This window comes from Elephas maximus, chromosome 14, assembly GCF_024166365.1.
Source record: "Elephas maximus indicus isolate mEleMax1 chromosome 14, mEleMax1 primary haplotype, whole genome shotgun sequence".
NCBI classification, from domain to species: Eukaryota; Metazoa; Chordata; class Mammalia; order Proboscidea; family Elephantidae; genus Elephas; species Elephas maximus.
The window spans coordinates 70092401-70112094 of record NC_064832.1 but is presented as its reverse complement, the minus strand read 5'-3'; the positions used below and the strand labels follow the sequence as shown (position 1 = coordinate 70112094).

At 41.5% G+C, this 19694-nt stretch overlaps 1 protein-coding gene across 1 annotated transcript; it reads right to left on the bottom strand.

Moving 5' to 3' along the window:
- Positions 1-7166: 7166 nt before the first annotated feature.
- Positions 7167-19186, bottom strand: ACOD1 (aconitate decarboxylase 1). The gene is given in 6 exon segments (XM_049853278.1): positions 7167-9922; positions 9925-10864; positions 11911-12116; positions 13683-13772; positions 14682-14843; positions 19150-19186. Coding segments are annotated over 6 exon segments (1464 nt in total). The 5' UTR covers positions 19162-19186; the 3' UTR covers positions 7167-9868.
- Positions 19187-19694: the final 508 nt, after the last annotated feature.

Below are 19694 nucleotides of genomic sequence, written 5' to 3'. Positions count from 1 at the left end.
GATATGTTGCAGCCAAAATTTTTTTCCCAGTCTGTAGGTTCTCTTTTTACTCTTTTGGTGAAGTCTTTTGATGAGCATAAATGTTTAATTTTTAGGAGCTCACAGTTATCTGGTTTCTCTTCTGGTGTTTGTGAATTGTTATTTATAGTTTGTATCTTATTTATTATGCCCTGTATTAGGGCCCCTCACATTGTCTTTATTTTTTCTTCTATGATCTTTATAATTTTAGGTTTTATGTTTAGGTCTTTTATCCATTTCAAATTAGTTTTTGTGTATGGCCTGAGGTATGTGTCCTGTTTCATTTTTTATAGATGGACATCCAGTTTTACCAGCACTCCCTGTTAAAGAGACTGTCTTTTCCTCATTTAATGGACTTAGGGCCTTTGTCAAAGATCAGCTGATTATAGGTGGATAGATTTACATCTGAGTTCTCAATTCTGTTCCATTGGTCTAAGTATCTGTTGTTGTACCTGTACCAGGCTGTTTTGACTACGGTGGCTGTATAGTAGTTTCTGAGATCAGGTAGTGTGAGGCCTCCTACTTTGTTCTTCTTCTTCAATAATGCTCTACTAATCTGGGGCTTCCTTCCTTTTCATATAAAGTTAGTGATTAGCTTTTCCATCTTGTTAAAGAATGCTGTTGGTATTTGGATCAGGATTGCATTATACCTCAAGTTCACTTTAGGTAAGATTGACATTTTTATGGTGTTGAATCTTCCTATCCATGGGCATGGTATGTTTTTCCATTTATGTGGGTCTCTTGGTTTTTTGCAGTAGTGTTTTATGGTTTTCTTTTTTATGTCCCTGGTTAGATTTTTTTCCTAAGTATTTTATTTTATTAGGTGCTATTATAAACAGCATTATTTTCCTGCTTTCCTTTTCAAAATTCTCTTTGTTGATGTATAGGAATCCAACTGATTTTTGTATATTGATCATTTATCCTGCTACTTTGCTGAATCCTTCTATTAGTTTCAATAGTTTTCTTGTGGAGTCTTTGGGCTTCTCTACGTGTAGGATCATATCATCTGTGAGCCGGGGTAGTTTTACTTCTTTCTTTCCAATTCAGATGCCCTTTATTTTTTTTCTTGCCTTATTATTATTGCCCTAGCTAGGACTTCCAGCACAATGTTATAAAAACAAAAAAACAACCCATTGCCATTCAGTTAATTCCGACTCATAGCAACCCTAAAGGACAGAGTAGAACTGCCCCATAGGGTTTCTAAGGAGCGCCTGGCAGATTTGAACTCCTGACCTTTTGGTTCGCAGCTGTAGCTCTTAACCACTACGCCACTAAGGTTTCCCAGTGTTATATAGGAGTATGTATATAGAGCATCCTTGTCTTTTCCTGTTCTCAGGGGAATTGCTTTCAGCCTCTCTGCATTGAGAATGATGTTAGCTGTTGGTTTTATATGAATTTATTCTATTTTTCATGATTCAAATAACGCCATACTTTTTTTTTCTTTAAAGTTACTATTAATTATAAATACTTGTGCACTTTATAGCTATAAATGAAGGGCATCTAGAGTTTGGCCCAGTTAAGTGTGTGGCTGCTAAGGAAAGGTTAGTGGTTCAAGTCCACCTAGAGGCACCTTAAGAAAAATGGCCTGGTGATCTTTTTCCACAAAATCAGCCATTGGAAAACCTATGGAACAAAGTTCTACTCCAACATACATGGAGTATCCGTGAGTTGGAACTGACTGGATGAAAAGCAGTTTGTTTTTTTTATTTGTTTTAAAGGAGTTTCTTCTGAAATATTCATCTGCTTTGAGTGTCTTGAATGATCAATTTCCCTAAACTATTGTTATGCTATTTTTTTGTTGTCGTTGTTGTTAAATGTAGGGGAGAAGAGAATAAGAGTGGAATAATTGCACTAATGAGTGATAAGAAGCTGCAGTGTTGCAGGTAGATTTTAGACTTGTTGGAGGAGACTATATGCATGTGTGTGCAAAGATGTGCACACCTCTGCTGGAAGAAAAAGTGCTGTATCTTGTCGTGACTTTGCCACCTATCTTGGGTTCCCTAGGACTTTGCTCTGTGCAAGGAAGACCTACTAGAATTGTCAGAGAAGCTACATTTCTATAGTGCCACACATTTTTATTATACTTGTGGGTTTTATTACAGCCCAAGAACAGTTTGTACATGTAATCATTGAAGCTATTGGTTTCATTTTAAGGAAGACTTACATACTTTGGATTCTCCTGGTCAGCAAACCCAACTCAGCACACAGCTTACATTCCTTCCAAGAGAGAAACAAAAGGAGCAGAGCAAGCCCAAAATAGGCCCAGAGTACTTTACTAGTCCTGTTTACTTACTTTACTTATTGTCTCTTTTCTCACACTAGAACGTAAGCTCACGAGAGCAAGGGTTTTTGTTTCATTCATTGTTTTATCATCTGCACAAAAAGCAGCCTCTGGCCCATATTAAGCTCTCAATACATGTTTGTTAAACTGAATGAGTATCAGCAATTTACCCAACATTCTGCAAAGAAGTTTCTCCATACAAGGTATCACACATTTTAGGGTGGTCCTTAGGGTCTCTCATAGAGGACTTACTGACTCTGATATCTTTTTTTAGATAAAGGCTTCTGAGTGAAGTTGTCATAAAATGCAGTTTATAGAAGTTCCCTTTAAGCTTACATATTCTCATTTTAAGTGCTTGGGTTAAAATCAGGAGAAACCCCGGTAGCACAGTGGTTAAGGGCTCAGCTGCTAACTGAAGGGTTGGCGGTTGGAACTCAGTTGCCACTCCGCAGGAGATAGACCTGGCAGACTGCTTCTGTAAAGATTCGCAGCCTCAGAAACCCTGTAGGGCAGTTCTACCCTGTCCTATAGGATCACTATGATTCAGATTGACTCCACGGCAACGGGTTTGGTTTTCGGTTTAGGTTAAAATCACTAACAGCCTGCAACAGTTTTAAGGCTATTGAACGACATACTGATTTTCTTCAGCTTACAGAGCTCAAGTGCAACAGAGCAGTGAAAAATCTAAATGTGGAGGCAAAGTCCAGTTTTTCTGTAACATTATTTTTCTGCTCTACAAAGCCACGCAAATAGCAAAGGAAGATGTTTCAGGGTGATACAAGCTGTGCAAAAGAGTTGGCCTGAAACTGCTGTCTTTATAAGGGCCTGCGTACAAGATTGGCCCTTGCCTGTCATCTGGGAAGCTGGCATTTGACCCACTTCCTAACTGAGATGGGTGGTTCACTGTGCCTAGGCTGTGCAAACAATGTGGGCTCAGCTGAATCCCTGCTTTCCTCCTGTGAGTTTGGAATTTTGATAGTTGCTATGCAGAGGGTGTCTGCATGACCAGCCCTCAATAAACACTTGAGCCTGAGTCTCTAATAGGTTTCCCTGGTCAGAAACATTGCACACGTGTTACTTTGTTTTTCTGTGCTGGAGAAAGGAGTGTGCCTGGTGTGCCCCTCATAGAAGGGAGAGAGAATCATCAGTGTGCACAGATTTCTCCAGACTCTGCCTGTGTCTTTTTCTCTTCTGATCCTCTCAGTGTCTTTACGCTGTAATACACCTTAACCACCAGTGCAACTATATTGTCCCATGAGTCTGTCTAGTGGATTGCTGAATGCGTGGGTGGTCTTGGGGACCTGAAACACACGCAATAGCCAGCACTAAGGGCTCCTCAGAGCAGGCAAAGGTGTGGCTGGTGGCCGAGGCAGTTCATTTCAAGATTGTGGGTCTGTGTTGAGGATGCATAAATACAGAGAGGGAGCTGTGAGCTGGGGCCTTGTCCCAGTCTCGGGATGGGTTCCCTCCTTTGTGGTCTAGTCTCATCTATGTAGAGGGCTCATTTTGCCTGCAAATAAAGCCTTTAACATTAAAGGTAGGCCAAGCAACATCCTTAGTTGCTATCCCCAAGCAAATAGAAGGGAAAAAGCAAGCATTTGTTACAATGCCTAGGGCTCAGATGAGAGTTGTCTAAGCTCATCTTGGGCTTTCTCGGGTAGGGTAGCTCACAGCAGTCCTTGTTCTCCAGCCTCATGGAAGGGAGAAGTGGAACTACTCACATCTATATGGGCTCAGCTTTAATCTTACTATTCTGTCAAAAATGTCTGCACTACTGGGCTCAGGGCTGTGGGGACCATGGTCTCGTGGAATATCTAGCTCAACTGGCGTAACAGTTTATAAAGAAAATGTTCTACATTCTACTTTGGTGAGTAGTGTCTGGGGTCTTAAGATCCTGTGAGTGAGCATCTGGGATACTCCACTGGTTTCACCCCTTTGGGAACAACGAAGAATGAAGAAAACTAAAGATACAAGGGAAAGATTAGTCCGAAAGACTAATGGACCACAACTACCATGGCCTCCACCAGACTGAGCCCAGTAGAACTAGATGGTGCCTGGCTACCACCACTGACTGCTCTGACAGGGATCATGAAAGAGGGTTACAGACAGAGCTGGAGAAAAATGTAGAACAAAATTCTAACTCAAAAAGAAAGACCAGACTGATTGGCCTGACAGAGACAGGAGAAACCCTGAGATTAGGGCCCCCGAACACCCTCAGTAATGAAGTCATTCCTGAGGTTCACCCTCCATCCAAAGTTCAGACAGGCCCATAAAACAAAAAGAGACTACAGAGGCACACCGGCCCAGGGGCAAGGACTAGAAGGAAGGAGGGGACAGGAAGGCTGGCAATAGGGAAGCCAGGGTCAAGAAGGGAGACTGTTGACATGCTGTGGGGTTTTAACCAGTGTCATACAACAATTTGTGTACTGTTTGATGAGAAACTAGTTTGTTCTGTAAACCTTCATCTAAAGTTCAATTAAAAAAAAAAAATGTCTACACTAGCACTTTGGCTCAACAATGCTATTGCTTTTGACCTTGTAGTGGAACCATCGTCTAGAAAGCAATGTGTGGAATCGATCTCTCTCTCCCTCTTCTTCTCTATTAGTGTGTGTGTAAGGGTGGGGGTAGATGGCGTGTGAACTGGCCAGCCAAGAGGAGTTTTAAGGGCTCTCTACAGACCAATTCATTATAATTTCTTCCATATTTTGCCCCTCCTTCAGTTAAAAAAAAAAAAAAAAATTTTTTTTTTTTTTTTCGGTTAACTCACCTTCCATATTTTGTCTCACCTTCAGTTAACTTTTTTTTTTTTTTTCAGTTAACTCAGTGGGTGTAAGAACTGATACCAAAGTCACTCTGGGTGCTGTCCTCAGGAGAGATCTGCTTCCCCAGCCCCTGCTGTTGGTCCAAGACATTCATTGGGGGTTATCTAAGGATGTTATTAATTGACCTTCAATGTTGTTCCTAGATGCTTCTGAAATGTGGGAAGGCAGGACGATAACTAGATTTTTCTTCAAGTCCACATTAGAAGTCACCTCTTCTATCCCTTCTTTGATCAGCTGTGTTCAAACAAGTTCATCAAGTAGAGTTACACAACAAGTCCCATGAAACAGCTATTGTTGTTATGTGCCATCGAGTCAATTTTGACTCATAGCGACCCCATGTGACAGAGTAGAACTGCCCCATAGCATTTTCTAGACTGTAATCTTTATGGGAGCAGACCTCTAGCTCTTTCTCCCATGGAGCTTCTGGGTGGGTTCGAACAGCTAACCTTTTGGTTAGCAGCTGAGCGCTTAACCATGGTGCTTCCCTCATGGAGCAGCATAGCTAAGTAATACCAAGCCAGCGATAGAAGATTCTACACATTTCTATGTACTGCTTTACCTACGTCCTACAAATTTTGATAATGTAGTATTTTTTTTTTTTATTGGTTACTTCTAAATGTTTTCTAATTTTCATTATTTCTTCTTTGATTCAAGAGTTGTTTAGAAGAATGTTTCGTATTTGCAAACATTTTGGGCTTTTCTAATTATCTTTTTGATATTGACTTTTAATTTAATTGCACTGTACTTAGAGAAAACAGTCTGTATAATCCAGTCCTTTAAATGGTTATTGAGACTTGCCTAATGGTTCAGTATATAATCAGTTTTTGTTCTGAGATTTTTGCAAGATTGTATATTCTCTGTATGTTTATTAATCAGACATGTCGATTGTGTTTAAGTATTACATAGTCTACCTTAGGTTTCCTTGAAATATCAATTTCTGAGAGAGAAATGTTAAAAATTTCTCAGTATTAGATTCATCTATTTCTCTTTACAATTCAATATTATTTAGGTGCATATAAGTTTTAGATTTTTTTAACTACCTAGTGATTTGAACTTTTTACCATGACATAGTGACCTTCTTTGTATCTAGTTTGAATTCTATTTTGTCCAGTATTAACATTTATTTACCCTACCTTTCTTTTGTTTAATATTCCATCCCATCTTTTCCTCTTTTTATTTTCAACATTTCTGTGTTCTTGTTTCGTAATAAGTAAATAGCTGGTTATATGTGTTCTTAAATGCATTCTGATGACACCAAAAGCATAAACCATTAAAAATAAAGAAAAGATAAAATGGACTTCATTAAAATGAGAAGCTTTTGCTCTTCAGAAGATACCATTAAGAAGACGAAAAGTCACAGATCGGGAGAAAATATTTGCAAAACACATATCTGATGTATGGATAAAGGATTTATATCCAGAATATATAAAGAACTCTTAACAACTCATTAATAAGAAAACAATCCAACTAAAAGAATTATCAAAAATGGGCAAGAATTAGTCATTAGAGAAATGCAGATTAAAACTACAATAACACCATTACACACTCACTGAAATGGTTAAAATAAAAAATACTGACAATAAAAAGCTGTTGGTGAGGCTGAGGACAAACTGGAGCCCTCATACGTTGTTGGTGGAAATGTAACATGAGAGAGCTACTTTGGAAAACTGTTTGGCAGTTTTTTGTTTTTTTTTTTTTTAAATAAAGTTAAACACAGACTTACCAAATGACCCAGCATTCCCACTCCTAGGTATTTACTCAAAAGAAATGGAAATATGTTATAAAAACAGCATGGATGTGGTGTCTGACCTCCGCCTACTCCACAAAGGGGAAGAAGAACCAAGATCTGCAGCGCAAGGCTGACTCCCATGAGTTGGAGGCCAGACTAGCCTCCTCTCTCTGCCATCTCTACCAGTTCTGACACCAGCTACCCCTCTCACAGCACTCTATTGTGTTCGATAATTTATTTCAATGGCCGCACAGAACCCACAGACCATACTCACAATTATGGGGCTTATTAGGGAAGTAACAGTTAAAATTCAGGCTCAGGAACACTCAAGATACAGTTCTTTCATCAGGATAGCTGATGCTCTTCCCAGCTGTGCTCACAGGCATGCCTCTCCGTGGCCCTCAGTCTCTGCTCAGAGGCACTCAGCTTCCTCTCTCCTGGAAGCCTGGAAGTCCCCTGCTCTTTCTCCTGCTGCGGAAAGCCTCTGCTGCTGAGTCTCTTCTTCCTTGGTGGTGGGCTCCTCCTCTCTGCTCTGGCATTGGCTCTCTTTTAAAGCAAAACTGACCAGTCCCCTTGGTAGGCCACAATTCCCCTATCACACAATCACCTGGGTGGGAGTTTTGTCCCATGGCTAGAAAGGCCACACACAAAAGTAATTAATCACACTGCATATGTTCATACAAAGACTTGTATGTGAATATTCATAAAAGCACTATTCATAATAGCCAATTGTCCATTAACTAGTGAACACTCAAAAAAAAAAAGTTCATCCATACAATAGAATTCAGCCATAGAAAGGAATGAAGTACTAATACATGTGTAGGTGAATCTCAAAACTGTTATCTTAAGTGAAAGAAGCCAGATATGAGACACTATTGTATTATTCCATGTAGATGAAATGTCCAGAAAAGGCAAAACTACAGAGATAGAAAGTAGATCCATGGCTGCTGACGGCTGGAGGTGGGCATGGGGATTGACTGCAGACGGGCATGAGGGAACTTTCTGGAGTGATGGAAGTATTCCAGTACGGGATCGTGGTGATATTTGCACAACTCTGTAAATTTACTAAAACTCACTGAACTGTATACATAAAATGGATGAATTAATAGTATGTAAATTAGATGTCAATAAAACTGTTAAACTTTTTTTTTTTAATGTATTCAGTGTTGACATTTTTAACTGGAACATTTAGTCCATTACCTTTTTTTTGTAATTGTGGATATATTTGAATTTCTTCTCCCATTTTTTTATATTGTGCTTCTGTCTGTCCTGCCTTTTCTATATTTCTTTTCTCGCTTCCTTTTGGACTGATTATTTTCTTCTAATTCCATATCCCTCCTGTATTAACCTGGAAGTGATACACTCCACTGCTGTCCTTTAATGGTTACTGTAACATTTAACATGCATACTTAAGAATCAGCTTCTAGAGTTAACAGCTCTGCCCTTTTCTCAAACAACACAAGGAATTTAGAACACATTAACTTTGCTAACCTCCTCCCTATATATATTGCAAATATTTCAATTTTTAACCCCCAAAGATATTTTTATTATTTTATACCCAAACCAAAACCAAACCCACTGTCGTTGAGTCGATAGTGACTCATAGCCACCCTATAGGATCAAGTAGAACTGCCCCACAGTGTTTCCAAGGCTGTAGATTTTTACAGAAGGAGGCTGCCACATCTTTCTCCTATGGGGTGGCTTGTGGGTTCTAAGCTCAGACTTCATGGTTAGCAGCCAAGAACTTTAACCACTGTGCCCCCAGGGCTCCTTTATTTTATACAGTCAATATTTATTTAGTTACTCCATATTTACATTTTGTTTCTTATTCCTTCTCGCATCTCAGACTCTTCATTTGAGGCATTTTTCTCAAAATCTTTTTCTACTGAAAGGTAATGTAGTGGTTAAGAGTATGGGTTCTAGAGCCAAACTGCCTTTTTTTTCCCCCAGCCCGATTTTCATCTCCGCTTTACAATTAGGGAAACTGAGGCAGATGAGACCAGGTAACATGCCCAGGGTCATGTCTAGTAAGTGGCAGGGGCAGAATTTGACCCCAAACTAAACCAAAAACTCATTGCCAAGTGGATTCTGACTCATTTTTTGTATAATATCATATTTGAGTGTGTGACTCTTTGGAGCAATACATAAGGATCTACTCTTCTAAGGAAAACTGATGGGAAATGCAGGTCTAGTACACTAAGAAGTGTGTCAGTTCTCTTAAATCCCCGGACCAAAAAACCAAACCCACTAGGGCCTTCTCTTTAAACCCGGTAGCCCTCCTCCGCTGTGAAGAACTTCATGGTAACCCATGGCCTAAAAAAATCTGTTCTTAGCACAACAGACCAGAGTCCTTCTCCACCGCCAGCAAACGTGCACACAAATTCAAGTTCTTGTCAAGCTGCGAGGTTCATGAAGTTCATAAGTAACTCCTCTGAAAAGATGACCTTTACAAGAAAATCATAGATGACTTGAATTTCAGCCTTATGAATGCTTATAAAATCAATTTCTTTGTGTTTCTTGCATATCTCTCATATTGCTTTAGGTAATTGGAACTGTCTTGAGAAACCTACAGGACAAAACTTCTCCTTCCGTATACAGACAGTCCCCAGGTTACAAGCGTTGTAGTTATAAACAACTCCTACTTGCACTTTAGTGTTAATGTAAATTCGCCCTGACTTTGAAATGATTGCATCAACCCCTACTCACACCAAAGTCTTCATCGCAATCATCTTCACTTGCTGCCTGTGCAGCTTTTAAATCACTGGAGAGGCTTCGAGCCTTTTCTTGCACTAAAGTCAGGCTACATGGGAACTGTATGCACCTGTTCCAGTTCCAGCTTACTTACAAATTCAACTTAAAGACACAGGAACGGATCTTGTTTGGAACCTGGGGGCTGTCTGTATACCCAATTCTATTTCTGGACTCTCTTCACCTTGCTTCATTTAACCCTGGGCAAACCAAACGGTTGACCCTTGCCCTATAAAGCAAATCATTGAATCACCACAAATGCAAAGTCATCTAGACCTTGATTAGCTTCAGAACAGATTCTTGGATGGAATTACTACATCCTGGATAGATTTTGAAGCCTCTTGTGGTGGACAGGGTCCTTTCAGAAGTGTGGTTAACACAGAGCAGTCTTCTATATCTTCCAGTTCTTCTACGATCCTTATAAGACCTTCTACTTTGTCGCAGGGCAGCATCCCGGAGGCGTTGGCCCTGAACTTCTCCTTCAGGTCCTTCTGGCTCAGTGGGTTCCTCCAGTGACCATAGAAGGTACTGGAGTGCTCTGTGAAGGTGGCTCCATCCTTGAGGGTGACACTCACCTCACAGTACAGTGTGTTGAAACTTGGCAGGTTGTCAGGAGGATACTCCAGCTCCACCTTCCTGAGCAGCTGTCTCACCTGTGGCCTGTTTATCTGGCTTTTGTGGAAGGACTGGACAGTGACATCACCATCGAGCAACATGGCACAGGCCACATACTGGAAGGAGTGGCGGGCTTCATGCTCTGAGTCTGGGAAGGGCCTGTTCACATACTGGACGTCTGGAATTCTGAGCACAATTTTCTGGATGTGGTTGACGGGAAGTGGTGCTCTGCCTTTCACAAGGTGCTTCCTCACAGATGCAGCTGCATCTGCCACCCAGTGGGTCGCCAAGTGTGCGGGGAAACGCTTGAAGGCCACGTCCTGCTGGTCCAGCAGCCAAGTGTGGGAATCTAGGCTTGGAAGGACCTTGGGGGAGTAGTTGGCATAGAAGGCCCCAAACCCTGCCTCCATGTCCAAGATCTGCTTGTTTCCTTGGAGACCCAGCATGGCCAGAAAAGCAGCTTCTATCCCATGCCTGGCGGCATTGCCGATGTGGAGGGGCTTGGTCTGAGTGGCAGCATTTGCTATGGGTGCCCCGGCATGGGAAACAGCGATAGCCAGGGCCTCTCGACACTTGGTCCAGCTGAGCCCTAAATACTTGGATGCAGCAGCAGCACTTCCCAAAGTTCCTACCACTGAGGGCGGATGGAATCTGGAAAGCAAAGAAGCAGAGTTGGGAGATTTACAAACTTCATTCACCAAGAGTTAGTGAGTACCGTGGTTAGGAGCACGGGTTCTGAAGCCACAGTGCATGGGCTCAGTGAATATCTGCTCTTCCATTCATTAACCAGTTGCCATGAGTCAGTGCCAACTCATGGCGACACCGAGTGTGTCGGAGTACAACTGTACTTACAGAGTTTTCAGTGGCTGATTTTTCAGGAGTAGGTCACCAGGCCTTTCTCCCGAGAACCTCTGGGTGGGCTCGAACTTCTAACCTTTCAGTTAACAGCCAAGTGTGCTAACCATGTGTGCCACCCAGGGACTTCACACCGTTTAGTAGCTTTGTGATTTGGGGAAAGTTATTCAACTCCTCTGTACCTGTTTTCTCCTATGGAAAATGGTGATAATAATAGAGTCTACCTCATAGGGTTTGGTGAGGATTAAATGAATCCATCAATCATTTTTGCTTGACACATAGTAAATAATTTATAAATGATAAAGTTACAGTTATTGCCAGAGAGGCAAAAGCTGCTGCTGATTGCTGAAGACTCAGGTAAGTAACTGGAAAAATTGAGGACCTTGTAGAAACTGTAAACGTTTACCCAATAGCACAGCCTCCTCTCCTAGCAGGTTGGATGAAGTGGCAAAATAAGTATTAGGCTAAACCATATAACACTGACAGCATTTGACCGTTTTTGACCTATGGGATGTACAATTACATTTAGGAAATTCCAAATGTTCCTTAGTGAATGTCAGAGTAGATTCTACTTTGAGGATGGGATGCTGGACTGACAAAAGTCACCCTGGGATGAGAGTCCCCCACTTATTTCAGGGTCTTGGTTCCTTGATTGGCTCTGTAAACCTAAAGGAAATTATTCATCAACACTTCTGGAATCACACCTTTGTGCATGGATATAGGGCACGAGATCTAATTTGGTAAGCTGACTTATCAGCCAGCACTAATGTTAACACCCCCAACTCAGCCAGCCTCTAAGTCAGAGGGTGTTTCATTCTCGATGGGGCAAATTCTGTCCATACCTCTTTGGTATGTCATTGGCTTCCTTGGAGAAATGCATTAATCGGCCTTGCACTTCAATACCAACACTGAAAGCCAGCAGCAGGTCAAGGCCAGAGAACTTTGGACTTTGAGGTAGGGCTTCCGACAAAGCTGTGAGGACAGGAAGGACAGCTCCGGAAGGGTGGGTGGCAGGGTGCCATGTGTCATCAAAATCCATCGAGTGAATCTGTGTAATCAAACACACAATCAGAGCAAAATGTACTGAATGCAATGGCTTTTGGGTCCATAAGAATTTAGCTTAGCAATAACCTTATGTCATGTGAAGTTTTTATATCTGACTCTCTGAAAATAAAACTCATGAACTAGCACTAATTCTTAATTACATGGTTAAGCAGTGGGGCAGCCAGTCTCTCTGACAGGAGGTAGGCACGACCTTGGAGAGCATCTTGTGAACCCCAAGGAGGCTGGGTCTTGCTCAAGTGATTAAAGCTGTCATTGCAACAGACTCTGGGAAGATGTTAATTAACCAATTGTGCTTAGATCAACTCTGACTGATGGCGACCCTGTATGTGTCAAAGTAGAACAGTGCTCCATCGGATTTTCGATGGCTCAGTTTTTGGGAAGTAGATCACCAGGCTTTTCTTCTGAGGTGCATCGGTATGGACTCAAACATCCAACCTTTTGGTTTATAGCAAGCATGTTAACTGTTTGCACCACCCAGCAACTGCAGAAAGATGTTATCGCCCTTAAAAACAAAGCTGGAATCACGTGGCTACTCCTCCTTCCCCCCACTCTATAAACAAGTCACACTGAAAGTTTAATGCCCTTAATTCCATACTGGGCTATATATTTTTATAACTTTTTATTTTGAAATACCTTCAAAGTTATGGAAAAATTGCAAAAATAGTGTAAGAAACCTGAACCTAGGTTAACTGTTAAGCTGTATTTTTAAATCATGATTTTTGGCTATGAGGTTTTAATTCCTCATTCATTTCCATTTTTTGAAATAGCTAGTAATAACCAGAAGTTTATTTTAAAATAGATTTTTATGTCTACTTGATGCGACTGGTACATTTCCCACTGATGACTGAACGTTTACTACTGGATGCGCCACTGGGTTTGACTTTCAGTATTCTGAGCTTCTGTCCTCATAACCGTAAAAATGTCTCAGAAACCCCAACATGTTCATGGCCAGATTATGCCTTGTTGACTGCCCCCAACACACAGAAAAGCATAAAAATCTTCTGTCAGATTAGGAGTACTGATTTTTGGTTTAGAAAATATAGACATCTATGGCCATTCTAAATGTAGAGTATTAAATCTAAGATAAATATCTGTTGAATGAATGAATAGAATGTCACTAAATAGTGACTGGTCACTGTGGCAGTGGCTACCAACAGAAGGAGAACGCACTACTGTGGGAATTGAGATAAGAGTGTGGGTATTGGGTTTTATATCCTTTGCTGTGTATCTCTATCTATCACCTGTCTGCCTATCTAACTACCTATCTCTGTCTATCTTCAAGGTTTAGAGTTGGGATATCTTGGGGTTATTTTTATCTAAATTTTTCCATTCTATTTCCCTTACTTCACCATTTGTTTGAAAAGCATCCATTCACTATAAAAGCATAAAACCTGAAATTACTGCCTATGAGAGAGAGTAGGCTGCTTCATTTCTCTGAACATCAGTGATCTCCTCTCTAAAACCTGGAAGTTGGGTTATTTCAGACATATTTCCTGGCTCTGAAAATCGTATGATTATCTAATAGTTGAAGACATGAAAACCGCCTTACAGCGACACCATTAACGAAAGCAGCATATGTGGGCGGAAGTCTGAAGTCTGGCTGGCCCCAAACAGTGCTGGATATGTTGGAAGAGTAGATCTGGAACAAAAGAATAATAATAAGTGACACAGAGGGTGAACACCACATGCTACGTTGCAATTTCAAGAGCCGTTCTTCATCTTAGGCATTTATTAATAAGCCTTATTTTAACCCCTTGTATTAGATTCAAGCCTTAATCATTGGAGCCTTCTCTTCCTTGTAGAGGAATCCACAGTGCTCCCACAGAAGCGAGAGGACACGCAGTGGCTTAGTCCTGGATCCTGATACAGAAGTTCACCGGGACAGAGCCTGAATGCCTACATTTCTGACTTACCCCCTCTTTGGTGGTGGGGGGTGGTGGGGAAGGCAGACTAACAGTTACGCCAAGGACATTCTCTGGAGTGCATGCCCGCTCTCTGCTCAGAGTGCTCCACCAGCCTTTTCTCCAGAGAATCTTGAAGCCTCTGCATGAATGGTCTAGGGTAGGTGCTATTGCTTCTGAGACTCTTCAGTGAAAATGTGTTTTTAGTCATAATAATAATAAACTGAGATATTAATAGTGTGTGGTCTTAAGACAGTGACTTAGTTAAGGATACAGATGAATATTGAATCTAAGATCATAAAGCATGAGACTGTATACAACAATGCTATATTTACCAAGTAAACCCCCCCTCCAAAAAAAAAAAAATCCATTGCTGTTCAGTCAATTCTGACTCATAGCAACCCTATAGGGCAGAGTAGAACTGCCCCTTAGGGTTTCCAAGGAGCAGCTGGTGGATTGAAACACCTACCTTTGGGTTAGCAGCCAAGCTCTTTAACCACTGTACCACCAGGTCGCCTATATACCAAGTACTATGTATAACATAAAGAGTAAAGTAAATAGAACACATGCACACATCGCTGCATAGACTCTTGGGGGTTCAGGCAAGTGTGCGTACTCAGCTGTAAGGTAGATCTGGAGTATCTTACTTTGCTGTATTGGCCGGCTTTGTAGAACACCTCTGTACTGGTTCCCAGGAGTCCAACGCCCAGAGTATCCAGAATCATCCTCTTGCTCCTCTGAATAACACGGTCTGTCAGGTGTTCCACTTTCAAGCCATGGATCATTTTGGCAAAGCTTTCTGTGACAGACTTTAAAGGGAAGGGTGTCAGGAGAACAGACTACCACTCCACTTGATATTTGCACACTTCCTTACTGTAAGAGAACTTAAGGTATTTTTGCATGAAGAGTTTTACTCCAGTAGAAGAAACCTGGTAGATCAAATTCAGTTCAATTCCTAAAAAATGTTTAAGCAGCACCTACTGTGTGCAAAGCACCAAAAAAACCCAAAAAACAAAAAAAGCAACCCGTTGCCGTCAAGTTGATTCTGACTCATGGTGACCCTATAGGACAGAGTAGAACTGCCCCATAGAGTTTCCAAGGAGCGCCTGGTGGATTCCAACTGCTGACATTTTGGTTAGCAGTCATAGCACTTAACCGCTACTACACCAGGGCTTCCGTGAAAGGCACAAGGGTGTAAAAATACACACGATACAATTTCTGTCCTCAATCTAGCTGAGAACACAGACTAGCAGACAGATGATGACTACAGAGTGTGGTGCAGGCTCTGGTGGAAGGAAGTACAGAGTTAGGGTGGGGTGGTGGGAGGGACATCTCTCCCATAAAGTAGGGATGGTGGAGTGGGGCGGGTTGCATTCAGACAACTAGCTGCCCATTATTAGAGATGTGCCAGGTATTACACTCAGTCTTTTAAATCCACTATCTCATTGAGTCCCAAGTCTCTTTATAGGTATTATTAGTCTTGCTCTGCAGGTGAGTAAACTGAGACCTAGAAAGGCAGTCACTAGGTTACATCATTATTAAATAGTAGAGTCAGGCTGCAGACCCCTGTGGATCTAGCTCTGAAACTGGTGCATTTAGCATTAAGCACATTTCCTACAGTGTGACCTGAGGAACATGTGCGACAGTCATCTGAGGTTCTTGCTGAAAATGAGCATTCCTGACCCCAGACCTCTAGAACTAGAACCTCTGGAAGCAGAGCGTAGGATTCGGGGTTTTCTTAAGACATCTGGGTGATTCTTAAGTTCTCTAGAGCTATGAAGCCCAATATGGTAGCTACTTGCCGCATGTGGCTATTAAGCACTTGAAATGTGGCTAGTCCAAATTGAAATGTGTCAAAAGCGTAAACTACACACTGAATTTCAAAAAGATTTTGTAGAAATAAAGGTGTATTTGTTGTTGCTGTTATTAGGTGCTGTCGAGTCGATTTTGACTCATAGTGACCCCACGTGACAGAGTAAAACTGCCTCATAGAGTTTTCTGGATTGTTATCTTTATGGGGAACAGATCACCAGATCTTTCTCCCATGGAGCCGCTGGGTGGGTTTGAACGGCCAGCCTTTCGGTTAGCAGCCAAGTACTTAACCATTGCATCACCTGGGCTCCTAAAAGAATATAAGACATCTCATTAGTAATTTTAAAATATTGATTACATGTTAAAAGTGATGTTATCTGGGATATTTTGGTTGAATAAAATGTATTATTAAAGTTAATTTTATCAGTGTTTCCTTACTTTTTAAAATATGTTGACTAGAAAATTTAAAATTTTGTATGTGGCTCATGAACCACTTCTTGCCCTTTCTTGCTGAAGACCGCCTGGAGGCTCTGGTACCTGAGCTGGCCATGAAAGCTTATAGGAGTTAGCCAGGTGAAGGTGCAGGGGACAGGATGGAAGATACAGGTAGCAAAGCAAGGACTTGGAGGCATGACCCAACCCAGTGCCAATGACCGGGTGCAGTAAATTTGGCAAACTTCTGCTGGAGAGCCGCATCCAGGGGACAGAGGTGAGAGGGAGAATGGATTTGCCAGCCAGATCTGAATTATAAAGGTTATATCATGCTGAAGACTTGGAAGTCAGTTGGGAGCCGTTGCGGTGTTTAAAGAAGGTTAGAGATATGAGCAGATTTGTGCTTTAGAAAGATTTCTAAAGGTGAATGTGGACCATAGATTGGAGGGGGGCAGACAAGGGCAGTTAAGAGGCTGCTGCAGTAGCTAAGGTGCTAGACCCCAGGCAATGGCAATGCCAGGAGCCAAGAGGAGGAACACAGGAGGAGGAGCAAACTTTTTTACTCAGCGATGGGCTCCTTGACTCTGAAATGCCTGAGTGCATCCTGGTTGAGAAGACCATTCTACTGTCTCCCCACAAACAAGATGAAAACTGGCAGGATTATTTACATTTCATTTTTAAGCAGCAGCAAATACACAACTCCTTTAAGTGTCAAGTTCCTCAATGCATAAACAATTATTTTGTTTTCTGCGTATCTTCACAGGAGAACTTCTATCACGTATCGTGAAACACATCCATTCTTAAGTTGTATTTCACTCTATGCCTAGCACTTAGAACCAGTTCCTGTCAAGTCTATTCCAAATCATGGCCACTCCATGTGTGTCAGAGTAAAACTGTGCTCCAGAGGATTTTCAGTGGCTGATTTTTTAGAAGTAAATACCAAGTCTTTCTCCCAGGGTACCTCTGGGTAGACTGGAACCATCAACCTTTTAGTTAGCAGCTGAGCCATTAACTGTTTGCACCACCCAGGGACTCCAAGCACTTCATACCACTTAGTAATTAGGTGTCTTCCCTTCCCTGCTCAGAATATTACATCACTGGGCAACTTACTTTGTCTTTCTGAGCACCAGAGCCCTTATTTTCAGACGTTAGCTGCAGGGTGAAGGGGTGTTGGATTAGAGGACCTGGGTATCTGGGGCTCTGTTTCTGAGCTCAGGGCCAGTAAAGAGGTCCAGCGGCAGAATCAATGGCCAACCCAAAGTCCGTCAGACTGGACACCAACTAGTCCCACATTTAGTGTCTCTAGATTTTTTTTTTTTTTTTTGATTTATCGGGTCAGGGAATATCTACCATTTTCAAAAGGACGGACTACTTTTTATTTCTCAGAAACTTTGCTGTAAAGGAGAGGAGAGTCTGGAGTGAGAAAACAGAGAAGATGGCTGGGAGAGAACAAGGTGCTGGTCCAAAAGTTTCTGATGAGGGTGGAGAATAACAGGAACTTTGATTTTCATGCTGCTAGAAATTTGGGTAAATGTATTTAGAGGCAGAGGGAGACAAGAGGGAGAGAAAAGAGCTGGCTTGAGAATCCATCAAATAAAACTTAGAGTTTCAAGTACTGGTTGGATACCTTGTTCTAAGCAAAATCACCTATTCGCCCCCTTTCCCCACCCCCACAGTTCTTGCAGTTCAGGTCGGTTAATGATTGTTCAGCTCCTCAGGGTTGATTCCTCCTGGGGATCTCCTGACAGGTCCTTAACAGCATCCCCTGCACCGAAGAGCAGATGGCCTTACCCTGGCCCCTGAAGGAAGAGAACAAGAGGAAAACGAGCAGCTGCTCAGCTGTCTGTGAGCCTCGTGTCCATCTTTATTTCTAAAATACCTTTTTGGTCTGTTTGACCTGCTCATGGCATTTACATTTCTTTTTAGTGAGATACTGTGATTAATACATAAATTATGACATCATATACAGTCATTTAATAGATATCTGATGAGGTCTTGCAGTGTCTGGCATTGTACTAAGCGCTTAAGAATGCCAAACCATTGTTCTGTGGTTTCTGTTTCAAAATCACCACAGTTGTGGTTGAGTTGACTCTGACTCATGCTGACCCCATGTGTGTCAGAGTAGAACTGTTTCCAGTGGCTGATATTTTGGAAGTAGATCGCCAGGCCTTTCTTCCGAGGCACCTCTGAGTGGACTCAAACCATTAACCTTTGGTTAGCAGCTAAGAGCATTAGCCTTTTGCAAAAGCTTATCTTTGTTGACATCTAAGTTAAAAAAAATTTTTTTTTTTTCTAAGTTACATAGTATTAATTCAGGGGACATGGCGGTCAACAGGTAATTACACATGCAATCTGGCAATCCCAAAATAGGCACACATAAAACTGAAACCCATTGCTGTTGAGTGGATTCCGACTCATAGCGACCCTACAGGACAGACTAGAACTGCCCCATAGGATTTCCAAGGCTGTAGATCTTTACAGAAGCAGGCTGTCAGAACTTCCTCCTGCAGAGCGGAGTGACTGGTGGGTTCGAACCACCAACATTTTGGTTAGCAGCGGAGTGCTGAACCACTGCACCACAAGGACTCCTTAATATAAAACTAGAAAGTTAAAATTCAGTGAACTTACAGTGATTCATTTCCTTGCCAATTTTATACACTACAACCACGCCTCCTACTTGTAAATCATTGCTGAGAAACAAAAAAAAGGTGCGGTTAATTAGGTAGCCCAGAGGCAATGAGGCAAGGTAGAACACCATTTCTGAAGCAGAGGCAGGTAGCTCTTAAAAGGAGAGGACAACTGATGGAACTGAGAAACGAAAAAGTGAACTAGAAGACCAATTTAAATAAGCCACATAAAAGGGAACAGTACCTTGAGCAGCATGTTTTAAAGAGGAGGTTTTTCTCTGGCGTGAATTGGAGGAGTAATGTGTTTGCTGTGTGGCTCCATTTATACCCTTCTCTCCTCCCCAAACCCATTCTGTTTGGCTTTGTGCTTTTAACTTTAGAATTTCCACTATTTCAACATCTCCCAACTAACTTACTTCAATTTCCTCTGTTGTTTAAGTCATCAGTAGATGAAGAGTTAAATAAGGCTGGGAAGTACGGTAGCTATGACCATGTGATTTCTCACATAAGGCATGAGGAAAGTATATTGGTGGTAAAACTAGTATTTCATCTTGGGCCTTCCGCTTCTGGGAATACCTAGATGTTCCTATACCTTTTTTTTTTTTTTTCGGTATGCCAATATCTAGGTATTCCACTTCCTTCTGAGGAAATAAGCACTGATACATAAAACATTTTAGCCAAAAAATATTCACAGCCTTGTTGATAAAATGAAAAATAGAAACAATCAGATGTCCCCAAATAGTGATATGGCTAAATAAAATATGGCATGTGTAATATTTAAAGCACACT